The sequence below is a fragment of the Hyperoodon ampullatus genome, assembly GCF_949752795.1.
Source record: "Hyperoodon ampullatus genome assembly, chromosome: 1".
NCBI lineage: Eukaryota > Metazoa > Chordata > Mammalia > Artiodactyla > Ziphiidae > Hyperoodon > Hyperoodon ampullatus.
The window spans coordinates 81,363,650-81,381,456 of NC_136914.1; the positions used below are offsets into that span (position 1 = coordinate 81,363,650).

Here is a 17,807-nt window from a genome sequence, read left to right on the forward strand (position 1 = left end):
AGCCTGCGCGTCCGGAGCCTGTTGCTCCGCAATGGGAGAAGCCACAACAGTGAGAGGCCCACGTACCACAAAAAAAAAAAAAAAAGTCTAGATTTCCACCTTTTTTTGCCTAAGATCTAGCCACACTAAGTGCTTCCTGCCTTGTGGTAATGCAAACCCTAACAGATGGGTTATGTGATTTCTAGTTTGCTCCAGTCCCCACCACTCCACACCGCCTCCTAAGTAATCCTCCCTGCTCATTATCATGCAGGCCAGGTCCCTGGAGGCACCTGTGTTGATGGGCTCTTCACAAAAAGCTCTGGGCAGACAAGTGATGGTGTTCCGTCCCCTACAGCCTTACCAGCTCCAGGAAAGCACTTCTCATTTCCCTGCCAAGTCACTCCCGTATTACCACAGACCCCAGGGAGGCTCTGGGCACCTTCTCCCTGCCATGTACAACCCACCCCCAATGTCGCCACAACTTCAACTTACCTGCTACTCTGTGCCACTTCGCTCTCTCTTCACGGGTGTCATAGACACCTCCCCATTGACGCTGTCGGTCCCACTAACTGACATTAAACTTCTCCGCTCCTTCTGATTTGACTTGTGTTCCACTTTTGTAACTCTAAACCTGAGCGGGGGAAAGAGGAGATGTGACGGGTTTTGCTTTTCCACTGAACAAGAATCATGAATGAACTAAAAATCATCCACCTGGAGGATCCCAAACAAACTCAACCAAAAGTTAGGACAACAATGAAAATCACCATATTCACATATACGCACAACTATATATAAAATAGATAACCAACAAGAACCTACTATATAGCACAGGGAACTATACTCAATATTTTGTAACAACCTATAAGGAAAAAGAATCCGAAAAAGAATATATAGATATATTAATATATACATATTATATTAATATATATATAGCTGAATCACTGTGTTGTACACCTGAAATTAACACGACATTGTAAATCAACTATACTTCAATAAGAACTTTTTTGAAAGGAAAAGAAGGGCTTCCCTGGTGGCGCAAGTGGTTGAGAGTCCGCCTGCCGATGCAGGGGACACGGGTTTGTGCCCCGGTCCGGGAAGATCCCACATGCCGTGGAGCGGCTGGGCCCGTGAGCCATGGCCGCTGAGCCTGCACGTCCGGAGCCTGTGCTCGGCAACGGGAGAGGCCACAACAGTGACAGGCCCGCGTACCACAAAAAAAAAAAAAAAAGAAAAAAAAAAGAAAAGAAAACCACCATATTCAACAGGAGGAACCGTCCTACACAGCAAGGCCCCTGTCCCCTGCCAAACCTCCCAGCTGATGTTCACTCAACACATCACAGACTCTGCTGCACAGTTTAGAGCATGGGAAATGCAGTAAGAAACATGGGTACTCAAATATGAAACAGCCTCAGAGCTGTGGTTTCTAACAAGGACCTGGGCTTAAACATCAGCTGTTTTAACAACAGAAGGCTGGATAAAAGCCCGACCAGTTTGCAAATCTGATGTTCACTAGGGAACTGTCTTCTCAAATTTCACCCAGCAGAGGGTCTATCTCTATAAACAGGGCCCCAAACACACATTTATCAGCATCAGTCGGGCGGCAGAGTTTTTGTGTTTGCTTGGGTTTTGTCTGGGATTTTTGTTTTTGTTTTTGAAGCAAATTTGGGTTTTCATTAAGGGTTAAGGAATTTAAGAAAGAGATTTTCCTTAAGAATTAAGAGAGAAGAAATGTACTCAGTTGGACTGCTTTTCTCGTCCATCACCATCAAAACTCTAAAATCTTTCACAGTAGTTTCTCTCTAGTCTTGGTCTTCATTTCCCTCAAAACCATCTAAAATAAATTCTCCTTCTTTGTCCAAAATGAGCTCATCCACCAGAAAGAGGAAGGAGACTCTGAAGGAGTGAACGGAGGATCAGGAAAAAGTTGTCACCACAAACCTATTCGGTCAAACTTTAAGACTCTCTTTAAGCAACACTTGCTGAAAAGCAGCCTGTAATCATTCAGCAGTCAAAAGCAGCCTATAATCACTCAGCAGTCATAGTATTTATTCTATCTCCAAGACGGAGAGTTGGACTGGGGGCATTTAAAAAAGCCATGTTGAATCTGAGTTGAAAGTTTCAGCAGATTTTTTTTAAAGCAAACAAAATACACTTTGTCCAAACAAGTTACAGGTTCTCACCACATTCCACATTCATAAGTTCCCATGACTCTGCTCTGAATAAAACAGTGTGGTCATGAGTTGCACTGTTTTGTTGTAAGTGGCAAAGAGCCAAGGAGTCTTCTCCTTGTTGCTTGTGCAACACATGATGAAACTCAATGGAATTCAAACAACAGTAATAATAATAGCCAACAATTCTTGAGTATATAATAAGCACCAAAAACTGGTCTAAGACCTTTACCTGAGTCACCTTATTTAGTCTTCACAGCAACCCGATAAGGTGAGTGCTACTGTCATCCCCATTTTATAGAGGGGAAAACTGAGGCACAGAGGGAAGTAACAGTTTGTAAGTAGTGGTGTCAGGAGTCAAATGAGGGTGATTCAGTGAGTCCAGGCTACTCTTCCCAGAGTTTGTCAGTAAGGAGAGAAGGATCATGTAGGCAACACTGTCAGCTTTTGCTCAGGGCTTCCCCAGTCTGGTGCCAGCAGGCATGCTCTCGACCATTACTCTCTACTGCCTTTGCACATACAACATTAGCCTTGCAGTTCCTGCAGGAGGCTCAAAATCAACCAAAAATGCTCTGCATACAGTATCGTCAAATTGTTTATCACTTGAACTGCAAGATCTCCATATCACATATGGGTCACAGGTAAATGGAACTTTAGGACTGGGAAAGGAGGAGGCGAACTAAAAGCAAGCAGTCCCAGGGGGTCCACGTGGATCTTACACGGCAGAGGCTGGAGAGCAGTGGACCAGGCTCCATCTCTTCCCTTCTTCCTGGCCGACGTTACCTACCTCCCTGGCCATTAGGTGTGGCCGATTGAGTTCCAGCCAGAGGAATGTGAGCAAGAGTGAAATGTGCCACTTCAGGCCCATCTCCTGAAAAACCTCTTGTGAACAATGCTCTGCGTACTTTCTCCTGCTAGCAAATCCAGCAGAGGCACAAGATGGAAAGGACCCAGGGCTCTGGGTGACTGCTTGAAGAGCCACCACTGATCTTTCGATTTCCACAAGTGAAATACAAACTTCCATTCTGTAAGAGTTGAGATTTGGGCTTTATCTTTTAGAGCAAGTGTGATGGTTAATTTTATGAGTCAACTTGACCAGGCTAAGGGCTGCCCAGAGAGTTGGTAAAACATTATTTCTGGGTGTGTCTGTGAGGACTTTTGCAGAAGAGATTAGCATTTGAATTGGTAGATTGAGTAAAGATCACCCTCACCAATGAGAATGGGCATCATCCAATCCCTTGAGGGCCTGAACAGAACTAAAAGGCAAAGGGAGACTGAATTTGCTCTTTTTACTTGAGCTGACACATCCCTCTTCTTTTGCCATAAGACATGAGCATTCCTGGTTTCTAGGCCTTCAGACTGGGACCAGGACTAATACCATCGGCTCCCCTGGTTCTCAGGCCTTTGGACTTGGACTGAATTACCACCAGCTTTCCTGTCTTCTTGGCCTCCATAATAGTGTGAGCTAATTCCCATAATAAATCTCCTCTTACATGTGTGTCTGTGTGTATATATATCTTATTGAGTCTGCTTCTCTGTAGAACCCTAATACAGCAAGTAATTAATTTGTTACCTTAATTGAAACAAGTCGTACCTGATCTTGCAATAGCCACCTCTTAGAATTCTTCTGCTGTTGGAAAAATGCAGGACTCAGACCAGAAAACATCAAAGAAGCCCAGAGATAGGAGCTGAGCCAGGCTCAGGAGAACACACTCTACATTTAATGGTGTACAAATCCACACAGCGCAGCAACTGTGTTACACAAACCCAAAGCACCCCCAGGACTCACCTGCCCACAGAGAGGACAGTAACTTCTCCTTGGCGCCTTGAGCGGCCCTCTTTGGACTTGTTGGTGGGTTTTATGAAGTGCCATCGCTTGTGCCTACATCGATGACACACGTCCCGCTCGACAGCACCACCCACTGTGTGCAGATGGTGGCCACAGATGTGCTTCCCTGGGGTGCCACCTGGCGACAAGGGCCCGGGGCTCACAGGCGGGCTCCCAGGAGTGCTAGGGGTCACCGGGCTAAGGTGGGGAAAAAAAAAAAAAAGGAAAAGGTCAAACTGGTTATTAAAAGAAATACCAGCTAGGCATTCTCTCCCCCTGCAATATAAAAAGCAGGTATAAATCAAAAGAAAAAAATGCCTCTTCCAATTATACAAATGGGCTTTGTGAACTGATCTCAGGCAGCAGGTACTCAGCTCTTATGACTATACAATGACAGGTCATTTTAAACAGTAACAATGTGATTTATCACTTCCAGTATGGAATTAACTGGCCGGAAATAAACAACTGCTTCTAATGATGATGCACTGTTTGTCTTTCAAATATTAGGTCTCTTTCCAAATGGCTGATCTCCCTTTTCATGCAGTCTAATTTCAAGTAAACTAATTTCTCACACATACCCAAGTTCCTCCTAGATCTCTAAGCAAAGAGATGCCCCAAATATATGTGCCCTGGAGAAGAGAAAAACTTAAATTCCAATCAAATTATCGGATGACTTAAGATAGAATATTTGATCCAATCTGACTATTGTGTCAAAGGAAGAAAGCTTTTAGGTCAAGACATCAAAAGTGATTCTCAGGACAGATGTTGATCATAGTAATAATAAAAATAGCTAACACTTAGCAGTCTACGCACTTGATATATATTAATTCCATTGATCTTTACAAAACTTTGAGGTAGGTATCATTGGTTTCCTCATTTTAAAAACGAGGACACTGAGCCTCAGAGCAGTTAAGTAACTTACCCAAGGTCACACAGCTAGTAAGTGACAGCTGAGATCCAAATCTAGAAAGACTAATTTTAGAAACCATGATCTTAACCATCATGCTACAGTGCTTCAGAAACAGGGGAGATCACTCTGATAACCTGGAAGAAACCCAGCCATACCATCCAAAATATAAGAAGCAGAAGTATATAGGTCAGATGCTGGCTACTTTCAAAAGACACATGTCAAGGCTCTGCTCCACTAGGAAAGGAGGAAATAAGTCAGGACAGAGCCAGCCCAACCAGGAATCAGCCCTCTGACCTGGTATAGGTGGGGTGGGCAGGGCAGCACATAACAGCAGAGCCTGACTCCTGAGACTGGGCTGAGAGCCCCAAAGGCATATAGAAGTCTCATGACAGCATAAGCCAGCCTTTATGCTGCTGATAACCAGCCCACTTGCCCACTTCAAAAGTAGACAAAAAAGTGCCTGATTGAAGAGATAGTCTCAAACACCACAGAGAGCCAAAAGTTTCCTGGTGTTTGTTAGGAATGCTCTTTAGCTTGTTAAAATAAAAACACACAACCGCAGCTTTCTGAGGCAAACAAATGTTCACACCACATATTAGGAGGTTGAATTTGAAAGTTCAACAACATTCATTCAACAAACGTTTATCTAGTACACGCTGTGCACAAAACCCAATGACAGGGACTATAGGATGCCCTAAGATGAGTGAGGCAAAGATTCGATGAGGTGACATGGTCCTAACAGAAGGAGTCTGTGGTCAGGGCTGGAGTGTGGCAGAAACCACAGCTCATATGTCTCTATAAACTACACCACCAGAGCTCCTTCCACTGGCCTTCCGGCACTAAGTCACCTCGCTAAAATGCAGATCTAACGTGGCCAGTTTGACAAACATGTATGAAATAGCTAAGACGTGCTGGGTGTACCACCCACAGAGTAAGCAGGAAAAGGTCCAAACTCCTTGCCATGTCACTCAAACCCAACTTGCCTTCCTGGCCCTTCTTGCTTCTGTCCATAGCATGTACTTGGGCCACCCCAGACTGAACCTTACTGGAGGCATCCCACACTTTCACTCTCCCGGGCCTTTTGTCCTGGACTTTCTCTGCCTACAAGCAGCCCCTGCTTCTTGTCTCCACTCCCCACTAGACTTCGTCCTCCATGGCAAGGATCTGTGAAGGCCCGGCTCCAGCATCATGCCCAACACACAGCAGGCACTCAATAAATGCTCCATGAAGCATGAAAAATTACATAGAAATACAGTTACCTGTAATTAATTAGGAAGGACTATGATACTCAACCACCATAACCTAAAACTGGTAATACAAAAACAGGATTTAGCAGGTGCCCCCAAACCAGCCTGGTTTTTCGTTTAATCATCATTGTTCATAGAGGTCTTTCGATGCCCGAGGTATTCGGTAATCCTCATAATATTCCAATTAAGTTGGTATTGTGGTTATCTCCAGTTTATAGATGATGGAACTTGAGCTCAGGGTGGTCGGTTAAGTTGCCCGAGAAGAGGGGATCCAGAAGTGGTGGAGGTAAGACTCACCCAGGTCCCCAGCTCCAGGGCTACTCCTCCCTCTCGTCACCGTTCTCTAAGGCAGCTGTTCTCAGCCAGGGGCGACTTCGCCCCCTGGGTACATTGACAATGTGTTGAGGCATTGGTTCTGGGATGTCACACAGCAGGAGAAAGGGACAATGGCATCCAGTAAGGGGAGGCCAGGAATGCTGTTAAATGTCCTACAACGCACAGGACAGTTCCTCACAGCAAAGAATTCCCTGGCCCAAATGTCAATAGTGCCAAAGTACAGAAACCTGCTCTAGCGGAAAACTGAAAACGAAAGCCCCATAAAATCAGGGGAAAAGCACTCACCTTTCAGGATCACACAGGCTGTTATCTGCTACCATTGCCTTTAAAACATCAGCATTTGCTAAGGAAAAAAAAAAAGGTCAAGAATTAAAATGGGGGACTTCCCTGGTTGCGCAGTGGTTAAGAATCCGCCTGCCAACGCAGGGGACACGGGTTCGAGCCCTGGTCTGGGAAGATCCCACATGCCGCGGAGCAACTAAGCCTGTGTGACACAACTACTGAGCCTGCACTCCAGAGCCCGCAAGCCACAACTACTGAAGCCCGTGTGCCACAGCTACTGAAGCTCGCGTGCCTAGAGCCCATGCCCCACAAGAGAAGCCACAGCAATGAGAAGCCCACGCACCACAACAAAGAGTAGCCCCCGCTCACCGCAACTAGAGAAAGCCCGCTTGCAGCAACAAAGACCCAACACAGCCAAAAACTAATTAATTAATTAATTAATTAATTTAAAAAAAGAATTAAAATGGAATCAATCAGATGAGTGATCATAGAATTATCATATCAGAAAAACTGTTGGAAAAACACCTAATTGAGTTCCTTCAGTTCACAAATGAGGCCCTGGGGCCCTGGAGAAGGGAGGGTCTTTCCCAAGAAAAACCCAGATGTAGCACCATCTGCCAATACTTTTCACCATGCAGAAATTTAGTGAGAGTGACACAGAATCTATGCAAAGGAAAGCAGATCTACTACAGAGCTTTGTTTCCTACACGTCATTAGCAATATAACATAGAAGACATATCTTTCTCCCCTTCTCAAACCAAAAGGAAACTGAATTTAACTCACTTTGCTAAATATGTCATAAAATGTATGTCTCAAGAGACCTGTATTTTAATAACATTTACATGCTCAACGAATTAGCCCTAAATTCTGGATACCCATGTAGTATCAAGTCTATCCCACATAGAATCAGGGATGAGAAAGGATTAATTTTCTAGGTGGGCCATTCAGACCATACAAGACCTTAACTCTAGCCAGATAGCTTTAAATTTCAAATGTTGGTCACACCCATCAGTTAAATTAGACTTCCAATGTTAACTTTAAAAAAAAAAACTCCAAATTTGTAGGGGGTGCCTAGGCTGTCCACTAAAGCAAACTGAATCTAAGCTTCTTGGGTGCCTACCCCACCGCTATGCACAGATACACATGTTCTTTTCGTCTTTTGTAGGGTGACAAGTCTTAAGGATAAAAGACTGAAGTGAATGGTCAAGTTTCTCTTGGGTATTGCCTGGCAAGGTCAGATGTTATGACTCCTGACCCATTCCCGTTGATTTTTAAAGCACTGTCCTCAGGACTAACCACAACAAATTCCCCAGAGACAATGAAACAATTAAAAAATCACTATCATGTGAGCTAACACCAACATTTATTATCTCAGATGACATCGGAGAGGAGGAAAATTAACTCTATTTTCAACACTGCTGCTTTTAAGTGCTAATAGCTAAGGATGTATCCAGTGTTTCAACTTTTTTTATTATTGCTCCACCCAGAAGCCTTTTTTTTGACATTTTTTCCTAATCACCCTCCCATGAAACTGTAATACTGCAGATATACACGTTTATGTACTATATGCATATCTGTGTTTTACACATAAAATAGTAAGGGGGTTTTGCCCCCTACAATCTAATTTTCTCCCCTTCACAACCCTTGCAAATGTATGGGGTTTCTGAAGACATACTGATGGAGCATACCATCCTTTTCAAAAAGAAATATTTTCTTTGCCTTTCATGACTATCTGTGAAGATGCACGAATGCATTTCCAAACACAAGTTTTGATCTAAATAAGACTCTTGTCATTACAAAAAAAGTGCTGAAATGGATCAGCAGTATCTTTTCCCACGTGACAAAAAAGGCACATCACCCGCTGTAAGACAAATTTAAGTACAGTCTAATCATTTTCCCTTTAACTAATACTAAGAATTCAGAACAATAATTTTCTTTCAGATAAAGAGTTTAGGGAATACACAATAAATTGCCAGTTGAGATTTATATTCTGCCATCATTTACTAAACTTCAAAACTATAGAGATCAGCTCGGTGCTTTGTGACCGCCTGGAGGGGTGGGATAGGGAGGGTGGGAGGGAGGGAGACGCAAGAGGGAAGGGATGAGGGAACAGATGTATATGTATGACTGATTCACTTTGTTATAAAGCAGAAACTAATTAAAAAAAAGAGGGAAAAATAACAACAACAAAAGAGGTATGAAAACAAAGATAACACTAATAGCATTCACTTATAAGAATGAGCTTTTCAAAAACAGAAGTTTAAATAGTCACCTGAGAAAATTAATTAATCAAAATGATGACCTCTGTTAGAAACATCAGATGACAAAATGCTGCCAGAGATTAAGAAAATATATTAAAATCATTACTAAAACTTGTTTTTATGGGCTTGTGTTGTTTCTCATGTATTCATGTATTCCTGTATCTTGCCCTTATTTCTTAGAAACAATAGTAAACAACCCCTTTGTTTGCTATGAGTGATGCTTTAAGAGTAGACTCAAGTTTTGATCATTCATACCCATTGAGGGTGGGTGTGTGAGACCAACACACACATACACACGCACATACATCCTTGTCTCTAGTCTACCCTGCAATCTATACCAGGGAGTAAATCTCAGTAAACTAACCCTTGGGAACATTTTTGGTTTCCTCTGATGAGAAAACTCTAACAGAACACCACCATTAGCGCATAAACACATGCTTTAATTTGGCTGTCAAAGAGCAATAATACAATTAAGTTCTAATGAATATATTTCTCCTCCTTGTGATTACTCGTAACTCCAAAAAGCTGCAAAAGATGGTTTCCCCTACAGTTGTCAACATTCTGTCCAACTATACTTCCCTTCATAGGCATCCAAAGGATGGGAGGAGTCAATTATAGGGCAAGCAAAGCCTGTCAAGAACAGGGGAAATTTTCCAGTGGGCAGTAATTTCCAGAAACTGCTTCCTCTCTTCTTTCCTGAATTTCTGCCTGATAATATGCATAGACCAGTCAAAATCAGACAAGAAAAATGCCTTGTCTTCTCTCCCACCATTACTCTTTTCAAAGTTTTCCCTTACATTCAAGGCAAGATCCTGGTATGTGCCAGTCACTGGCTAAAAGCTTTACAGACCCTATCATCTTTGATTCTCCCCAAAAGCGGGCAGAATTATCATCCCCAATTTAAAGATAGACACTGAGGCCTAAAGACTGTAACTGACTGGCCAGAGTCCCACAGCTAGAAACAGAGCTAGAAACAGACCTAGATACAAACCCTGGTCTATCTGACTCTGGGGTGGGTGCTTTTCACCCCGACCTACCCCGACCTACTCCTCAATGTCCAAGTCTCTATCTAAATGATGAGTAGTTTAACAGTTCACAGGATGTCTGCATAACCATTATAGAAAGTTTCAGAGATCTACTCAGTAATGATGGTAGTTTATGAAGGAATCCTTTTTGCCACCACACAAATTGAGCCCCAAGGTAAGAATTTCACCAAGGGATCCCTCTCTCTGCCTAGTGTGAATAACCATAACCAGGACGCTTGGAGAGTAATCACAATACTCTGAATTGTTGCTATATTCAGACAGTGTCAGGGCCTGGCAGAGAAGCTCAGCTACGGAGTTGCAGGTACTTTCCAAACTTCCATACAGTGGCCACCCAAACGCTCTTCAATTCAGCTCTATTTAGAAAGGATTAGGAATTAGGGGGAAAATAATTAGTCTGCAGGTCAGCCAACAAATTCATCCTTCAAGAGATATTTATCTAAACAAAACTTGATTTGCAACATTCAAGACATGATAGGTTTAAACCATAAACAAGAATGTCACCATGAGTACAGGTGAAATATTACCCCATTAGCCAAATTAAAAATGCAAAGCAGAAGATGAGTCATATATCATGACTGCAAATGTTTTAAAATATGTAAATATAGGCAAAGAAAACGTAAATAAACATGGAAAAATGGTAATGGTTTGTACTCAATTTTATTCCTTTTTTCTTCAATGTTTAAAGAAAAATTATGTTATAGTGTGCTGATAAATTTTTTTTAAATAGTTAAATTAACCTCAACAGGGAGGTCTTAATTGATATTAAGTTCAGAGTCTGTTAATGACAAAGAAAAGAAAAATACATTTTGTTCTACAGAGAATTTAAGTCTCAAAGGCAAACTAAAAAAGCTAGGTTATCAACTGGTAAGAGACCCAAGTATGTATCTAATCCCCCAGCTGCTGTTTTGGCACAGGCTGGAAGCTAGAGAGGGCCACGGCTGGAAAAGCGGTGTCCAGTGAGATCAGATGTCTCCTGGTGGCCAAGGAGAACCAAGGCCACACAAAGGATCAGAGCCCCCAGCCTTCCTCACAGGTCACTGGAGAAATCACAGGCAGACAGATGAAGGCCCTGACAGGGAAGAGGGTAAAGAATAAGAAAGAAGGGAAAGAACTGGGGAGCAGAGGAGAAAGAATGAAATCAGTGCCTTGGTATTATTCCAACATACCTACTGGTAATCAAGGCAGCAAAAACCAAAAGGCTACTTTCTGAAAGGAAAAGGACATAATTAAAAAAGAAAAGAACAGCCCTATAGTCTATGAGTGTGGAAGGTGAGGAAATTATATAGTCTGCTTGCTCCAGGGACCCAAAGAATTCTCGTCTGCTGTAATTAGGAGAAGGGGCCCACTACTGGCACCATCCTGCCACATGCGGCTGTGTGACCTTGGATAACTTTCTTACCCTCTGGGCCTCTGTTTCTTCATCTGCAAAATGGGGTGATAACAGGATCTACCTCATAAGGTAGTTCGGAGAATTTAATGAGTTAATGTTTAGGAGTTCTATAAAACACCCCAGCTGTATACGTTGTCTCTTTGAAAGGAGGAAGTTTATCATCCGTCTTTCCTGCTACCAGGAAAGAGGCAGTGACAGCACGTGGGTAAGTATAGACTCCGACGTCAGATGCTAGAGTTCAAATCTCAGCTCTGCTACTTGCAGCAGGGTGACATTGGCAAGTTAGTTAAGTGCTGTGGGCCTCAGTTTCTCAACTGTAAATTGGGAACGAAGTATCTGAATCACAGGGTTCCCAGAAAGCCCCTAGAACGAGCCTGGCACATAGCAAGCACTCAGTGTCTACTATGAAGTTATACACGAGAACTGCAGCCCCCGGCAAAGTTTTCACAGCTGACTTATTTCAACCAGTTCACCTGTCAGTAACGCCCTCATGCAGCACTCACTAACTCAGCAACCGCTCCAGCTCTCAGAAGCCCAGGTCCCAAAGGCCTCCAAGCTCCCCAAAGCCCTGAAGGCAGTTTTGAACGCACAAGGCACAGGAGCAAACTTACCCTGTGCACTTTTGTCATGGCTGGAGCTTCTACGCCAAGAACGTATTTGTGTATTTCTTACGCAAATTAAAATCCACTTTTTTTAATGTAAAAAAAATATGCACCACTGAGTCCTCAAGGATGGCATCCCCAAATACTGTTCCCTGAACGAAGGTCTTTAGAAAATAGACATCAAATCCAAGTGATTGCTGTCTTGTTATTTTAAACACCATATAATTAAGTTTGGCTGTCTGGTTTTCCATCCTATAGAAACCGAAAGCTACAAAGTAGAAGAGAGGCGAGGCAATGTTGTATAGATGAAAGAGACCCAGGTAGGGCCAGGTTGCTCCTTAACCATGTGACCAACCACTTGGAGTCTTCCTTTCTTCATCTGTAAAATGGGTATAATAATATCAACTCCAGAGGAATATTCTGAGGATTAGATTATGCACATAATGCACCTAGATCTATGCCAAATACATAAAGTCCACTCTGTAAAGAACAATGAAAAGTATGCTGAATCATGTGAAATTGCTTCTTCTCTAAGTCAGAAAAACTGACCAGCAGCCCAGGCCAGGCAGGTGCTCCAGTTGATAGTGAGGATATGGGGGCAGAGGATCCCCGGGAAGCGGCTGGGGATGGAAGAGCAGGTATTTACTGAGCAGCACGGAGGAATTTCTACTTTTGGACAAATGGCTCAGGTGCAGCAGTGCATGCTGCATGTGTCAGCACTGACCAGGGCACAGACAGAGCCCAAGGAAAACATTTTCTTTTAAATTCTCATGAGAATTCAAAGTATGGGGATCTGCGGATACTGGATATGTCGACTGAAAAAAGTGCACTACCTAAAAGTTGAGAGGTTATGTTTTATTCGGTGGACAAATCTGAGGACCTAAGGCCGGGACACGGCATCTCAGACAGCTCTGAGGGAGTGCTCTGGAGAAGCAACCCCAGGATATACAGGGGTTTTTGCAACAAAGACCAGGTAGTCAGAACATCAAAAGATGACTATTAATTAAAGAAAACCAGACATCTCGAGTTAAGGAATGTAGTTCTTTTCTATGTATGGGAAGATGAAAGAGTCTGGGTTCACTGAAGTCATTCCTTTGATATGCACCTCAGTTCTCTGGGGCCAGTATCTTGTGCACCCTGAGTCTCCTCAGGGTGCATCGCTGGGGCGGCTATAACGTGATGGCTTGATGGCTGCAACACCCTTTGTTTACTGACATGACAGGTGACATTTTTAGTTCACAGGTATATGGGTAGGAGTGCCACACACCTCAAGTCACTCGGGGTGTGGAATCTTATGGAGACAATCACCTTCAAAACAATGACCCTGATTTATCTAATCAAGATTAAACTAATCCTGATTAGTTAGATGGGGAAGATTAGGAAGATGGGGGTTTAGAATACATTTCAGAAGGGAAAAAAGTGCTTAAAGCCATAAAGGTTAGACTTTTTAGAAGTTTTAACACTTAAGAATAGATCACAGGGCTTCCCTGGTGGCACAGTGGTTGAGAGTCCACCTGCCGATGCAGGGGACACAGGTTCGTGCCCCGGTCTGGGAAGATCCCACATGCCATGGTGTGGCTGGGCCCGTGAGCCATGGCTGTTGAGTCTGCACGTCTGGAGCCTGTGCTCCACAACGGGAGGGGCCACAACAGTGAGAGGCCCACATACCGAAAAAAAAAAAACAAAAAACAATAGATCACAGAATGGGAAAATCCATGGAGACAGAAAGCAGAGGAGGGATTGCCAGAGGATGGAGGGAAAGGGGATGGAGAATGGGGAGTGACTGCTTAGTGGGTACAGAGTTTGCGATGATGAAAAAGTTCTGGAACTAGATAGTGGTGATGGCTGTACATTATTGTGAACATACTTAAGGCCAATGAATTGTCCATTTTAAAATGGGTATAACAGTACATTTTGTGTTATGTGTATTTTACCACAATATGTTTAAAAGCACAAAAAAAGGAATAGATAATATTCGAGTGCTTATTATACAAGCACTTTATGTGCAATATGTCACAACAATGCTATGCGGTAAATATTATTTTAGAGGAGGAAAGTGAGGTTCCATGATGTAATATGACTTTCCCCAAATCGAGGTGAGGCCAGGATTAAAAGGTAAGCCTCCGGGGCTGACTCTACAATGACTGACTCTTGGAAAACACTTCTGTGAAACTCTCCTGGTCAGATAATGCTGGAAGCTGAGCTATTTGTGAGCTTAGGTAAAAGGTGTCAATAACTTCAGAAACATTGATAGGACAATCCATACAAATCATGACTCTTTAAAGCAGGTTTTTAATAAAACATATGAATACTGAATTGTTCTGGACACTAAAACAACCATACCTTCGTTTTTCATGATGTAGTGGACAATCTGCCCAACGGTGTCACTATTTTCATTTACACTGTCGTTCAACTCTGAAAGACAAAGGGGAGGGGAGGACAGGTTACAATTGGTCACTTGCATCAGGTCAACGAGACGTGCAGTCTTAGAGCCCAAGACCTCTCTGAACAGTGTCCAGAAAGTTTAGCTGATCCCCATGGTGCTAAGAGCTCTGCTTTCTTCCTTCAACCCCAAGCTGCCTGACTGAAAGCACACAGTGACTTCCCTGGCATAAGAGGCATAAAAAGTATCAGAGTTGTCCATCGATCTCAAGTCCAAACACACACTCAGTTTCCAAGACAATAATTCCATGTATCTATATCAGTCATTACAACTATTATTTCTCTCTCATCGTTTTGTTAAAGCCTTAAGGGAAATGGAAAGAAAAAAGACAGTTAAAAGAAAAACTTCTCAGATTTTATTTTAATTGCAGATGTACTATATAAATTCAGAAAATTAATTCATTTCTTAAATTGGGTAATTATTGGGCTTCCCTGGTGGCGCAGTGGTTGAGAGTCCGCCTGCCGATGCAGGGGATCTGGGTTCACATCCCAGTCCGGGAGGATCCCACATGCCGCAGAGCGGCTAGGCCCGTGAGCCATGGCCGCTGAGCCTGCACGTCTGCAGCCTGTGCTCCACAACGGGAGAGGCCACAACAGTGAGAGGCCCGTGTACCGCAAAAAAAAAAAAAAAAAATTGGGTAATTATTCGTCTGTGTTTTTACAAGACGCTTCTTTTAAATGTACTTCCAAATGATCTAAATGTTGGTCGCAGTTAATTGCCTACAAATTCAGTTTACTTTGAGAGACTCTGCACGTGGGATTGTCCTTGAAAAAAAAAAAAATCAAATCTTCACTCTGAAACTGATCCTTATAATTTGCTTCCATAACACAAGAAGGAAGAGGGAGGGTTGACCTAGCTCACAAAGAATGAATCAAGGTGTGTGGTGTCCTACCCGTGTATCTGGAAAATGGTCTTCTCCATCCAAGCTGCTTCCTCTCGTGAATACGCACGTTTGGTTGCACAGTGCACATGCTAATGGCTAAGCCGACCTACAGAGCAGCTAGGAAGGAGGAGGGGGAGGCCCCGCCTTCTGTTGACAAACACTCAGCCTTGGTTTGCTCATAAGCTCACACATGACTCATCCTGCAACCGTGCTCTCTCTCTGGCTCAAAGGTCAGTGGGGGTGGGAAAAACCAACAGGGCGGCAAGCTGGCAAGGAATGAAGAAGCTCCCGCACTCTGCCCTTGGGGCCGGCTTGAAGGCTGACCTACTCCAAATGTCACCTTTCTGCAAAAACTGTCCTTTGAGAGGCTGAAAGGGATAAGGAGAGTTACCTACTACTCCCCAAGGCCCTAAAGGGTGGTTGGAAAGTACATCTGTGGAGAAAACAGGACTTCATCTCTCAGCGTTTTCCAAACACAATCCAGCAACTCCACATTAAGAGGAAAAGCTGAGACGGTCTGAAGTCAATACGAAGGCACCAGCTCTTGCCATATTTTCACTGCAATGTTCACACAACCTCTTACTTAATAAACATAGACTCTAACCTGGTAGATTTAAGATAGAACTCCCCCAGCAAAAGTAGCAGCACAAAAATGGTGAGACGTATTCAGTTTTCCTATCGTTCTTGTTGGAATCTAATTCAATAATAGTAAGGGTTAATATTTACTGAGTGGCCATTTGTGACAAACACCAAATATATATTCTCTATAAATTTCACAATAATCTTACAAGGTGGAGATTACTGTTCCCACTTAAATTAAAATTTTAATTAAATTAGTATTAAATTAATGAAATTAAATTTAAGTTAAATTATACATAGCAGCATATATAACATATATAACTTGCCCAAGGCCACAAGGCAAATAAGAGTAAATGATTTAGTAGGTATTTAATAAATGAAAGCAAGGTTTATAACTCTAGGTGTGCTTCCTGTGAAATCTGCAGTGACACTACACCACACCATCTGCCTTTAAGATGGATCATTTTGTAAAAGTGTTGGCGAGGATGTGGAGAAAAGGGAGCACTTCTGCACAGCTGGTGGGAGTGTAAACTGGTGCAGCCACTGTGGAAAACAATATGGAGGTTCCTCAAAAAATTAAAAATAGAAGTACCCTATGACCCAGTCACTCCATTCCCAAAGGAAATGAAAACAGGATCTCGAAGATTTATATGCACTCCCATATCTTTTCCAAGATATGGAAAAAACCTAACTGCCCATCAAGGAATGAATGGATAAAGAAGATGTGAGATATATATATATATATATATATATATGAATAGTATTCAGCCATGAGAAAGGACATCCTGCCATTTTTGACAACACAGATGGACTTTAAGCACATTATGCTTAGAGAAATAAATCACACACAGAAAAAGACAAGTACTGTATGTTACCACTTTTATGTGGAAACTAAAAAAGCCAAAGTTGTAAAATAGAGAGTGGTTACCAGGGCATAAGGGATGGGGAGAGAGTGAAATGGATCAGGGCCCTGTGGTCTATACACCCATCTGCCTTTTGCCTGTGGAAAAACTTTAGCCAAAGAATAAGTTTAATCAGAGAAGTGAGAAAATGCAGAAGCAGAGAAAAGCAGTCAAGCAGGACAAGACAATAATAGTCACTAAGCAAAGTCAAGCTAAAGCAAGGACCTCTAGTTCCTTCTCAAGGGCTGTAGATAATATTCTGAGCCGTATCCTGCGAGCTGTCTTGTAGATACTGAAAGCCCCACCAGGTGGAAGAAGTTAACCACATGATGACCAGGCTGTAGCCACGACATAAGCTGCCACAATTCTGAGAATTGGCCTCAAGGATATGGGAAAAAACTGACCCTGGAACTGAAGATTAACTGCACTTAAAACAATCAAGGGCTTCCCTGGTGGCGCAGTGGTTAAGAATCCGCCTGCCGATGCAGGGGACACGGGTTCGAGCCCTGGTCTGGGAAAATCCCACATGCCTCGGAGCAACTAAGCCCGTGCACCACAACTACTGAGCAACTACTGAGCCTGCGCTCTAGAGCCCGTGCTCCCCAACAAAAGAAGCCACCACAATGAGAAGCCTGCGCACCACAACGAAGAGTAGCCCCCTCTCGCCGCAACTAGAGAAAGCCCGCACACAGCAACGAAGACCCAAGGAAGACAGAAATAAATGAATAAAATAAATAAATTTATAAAAATACAAAACAAAAAAACAATCAAGATGACACTGGTCAGACCACCACATGACCAATTTCAAGATGACTGTCAGAGCTGACTGTGCTGTTTCTGCATGTAGCTCCCTCCCTTCGTCTGTAAAAGTTCTTTTGCCCCCTGATTGTCGGGGACGGGGGGGGTAGTCAGCCTTTGGACAGGAGTCCATTCACCCTCTCCCCCTCCCCC

At 43.1% G+C, this 17,807-nt stretch overlaps 1 protein-coding gene across 1 annotated transcript in view; it reads right to left on the bottom strand.

Moving 5' to 3' along the window:
* Window positions 1-474: 474 nt before the first annotated feature.
* The window catches only part of RELL1 (RELT like 1), a gene marked incomplete at its 3' end in the record, with an annotated part of 48,618 nt that continues 31,285 nt past the window's right edge, over window positions 475-17,807 (bottom strand). Inside the window, exons 3-6 of the mRNA XM_079713252.1 lie at window positions 14,393-14,464; window positions 6,754-6,811; window positions 3,937-4,173; window positions 475-610 (exon numbers count right to left, since the gene is read on the bottom strand). Of these exons, the coding sequence (XP_079569378.1) occupies window positions 475-610; window positions 3,937-4,173; window positions 6,754-6,811; window positions 14,393-14,464 (503 nt within the window). The remainder of the gene's footprint in view (window positions 611-3,936; window positions 4,174-6,753; window positions 6,812-14,392; window positions 14,465-17,807) is intronic.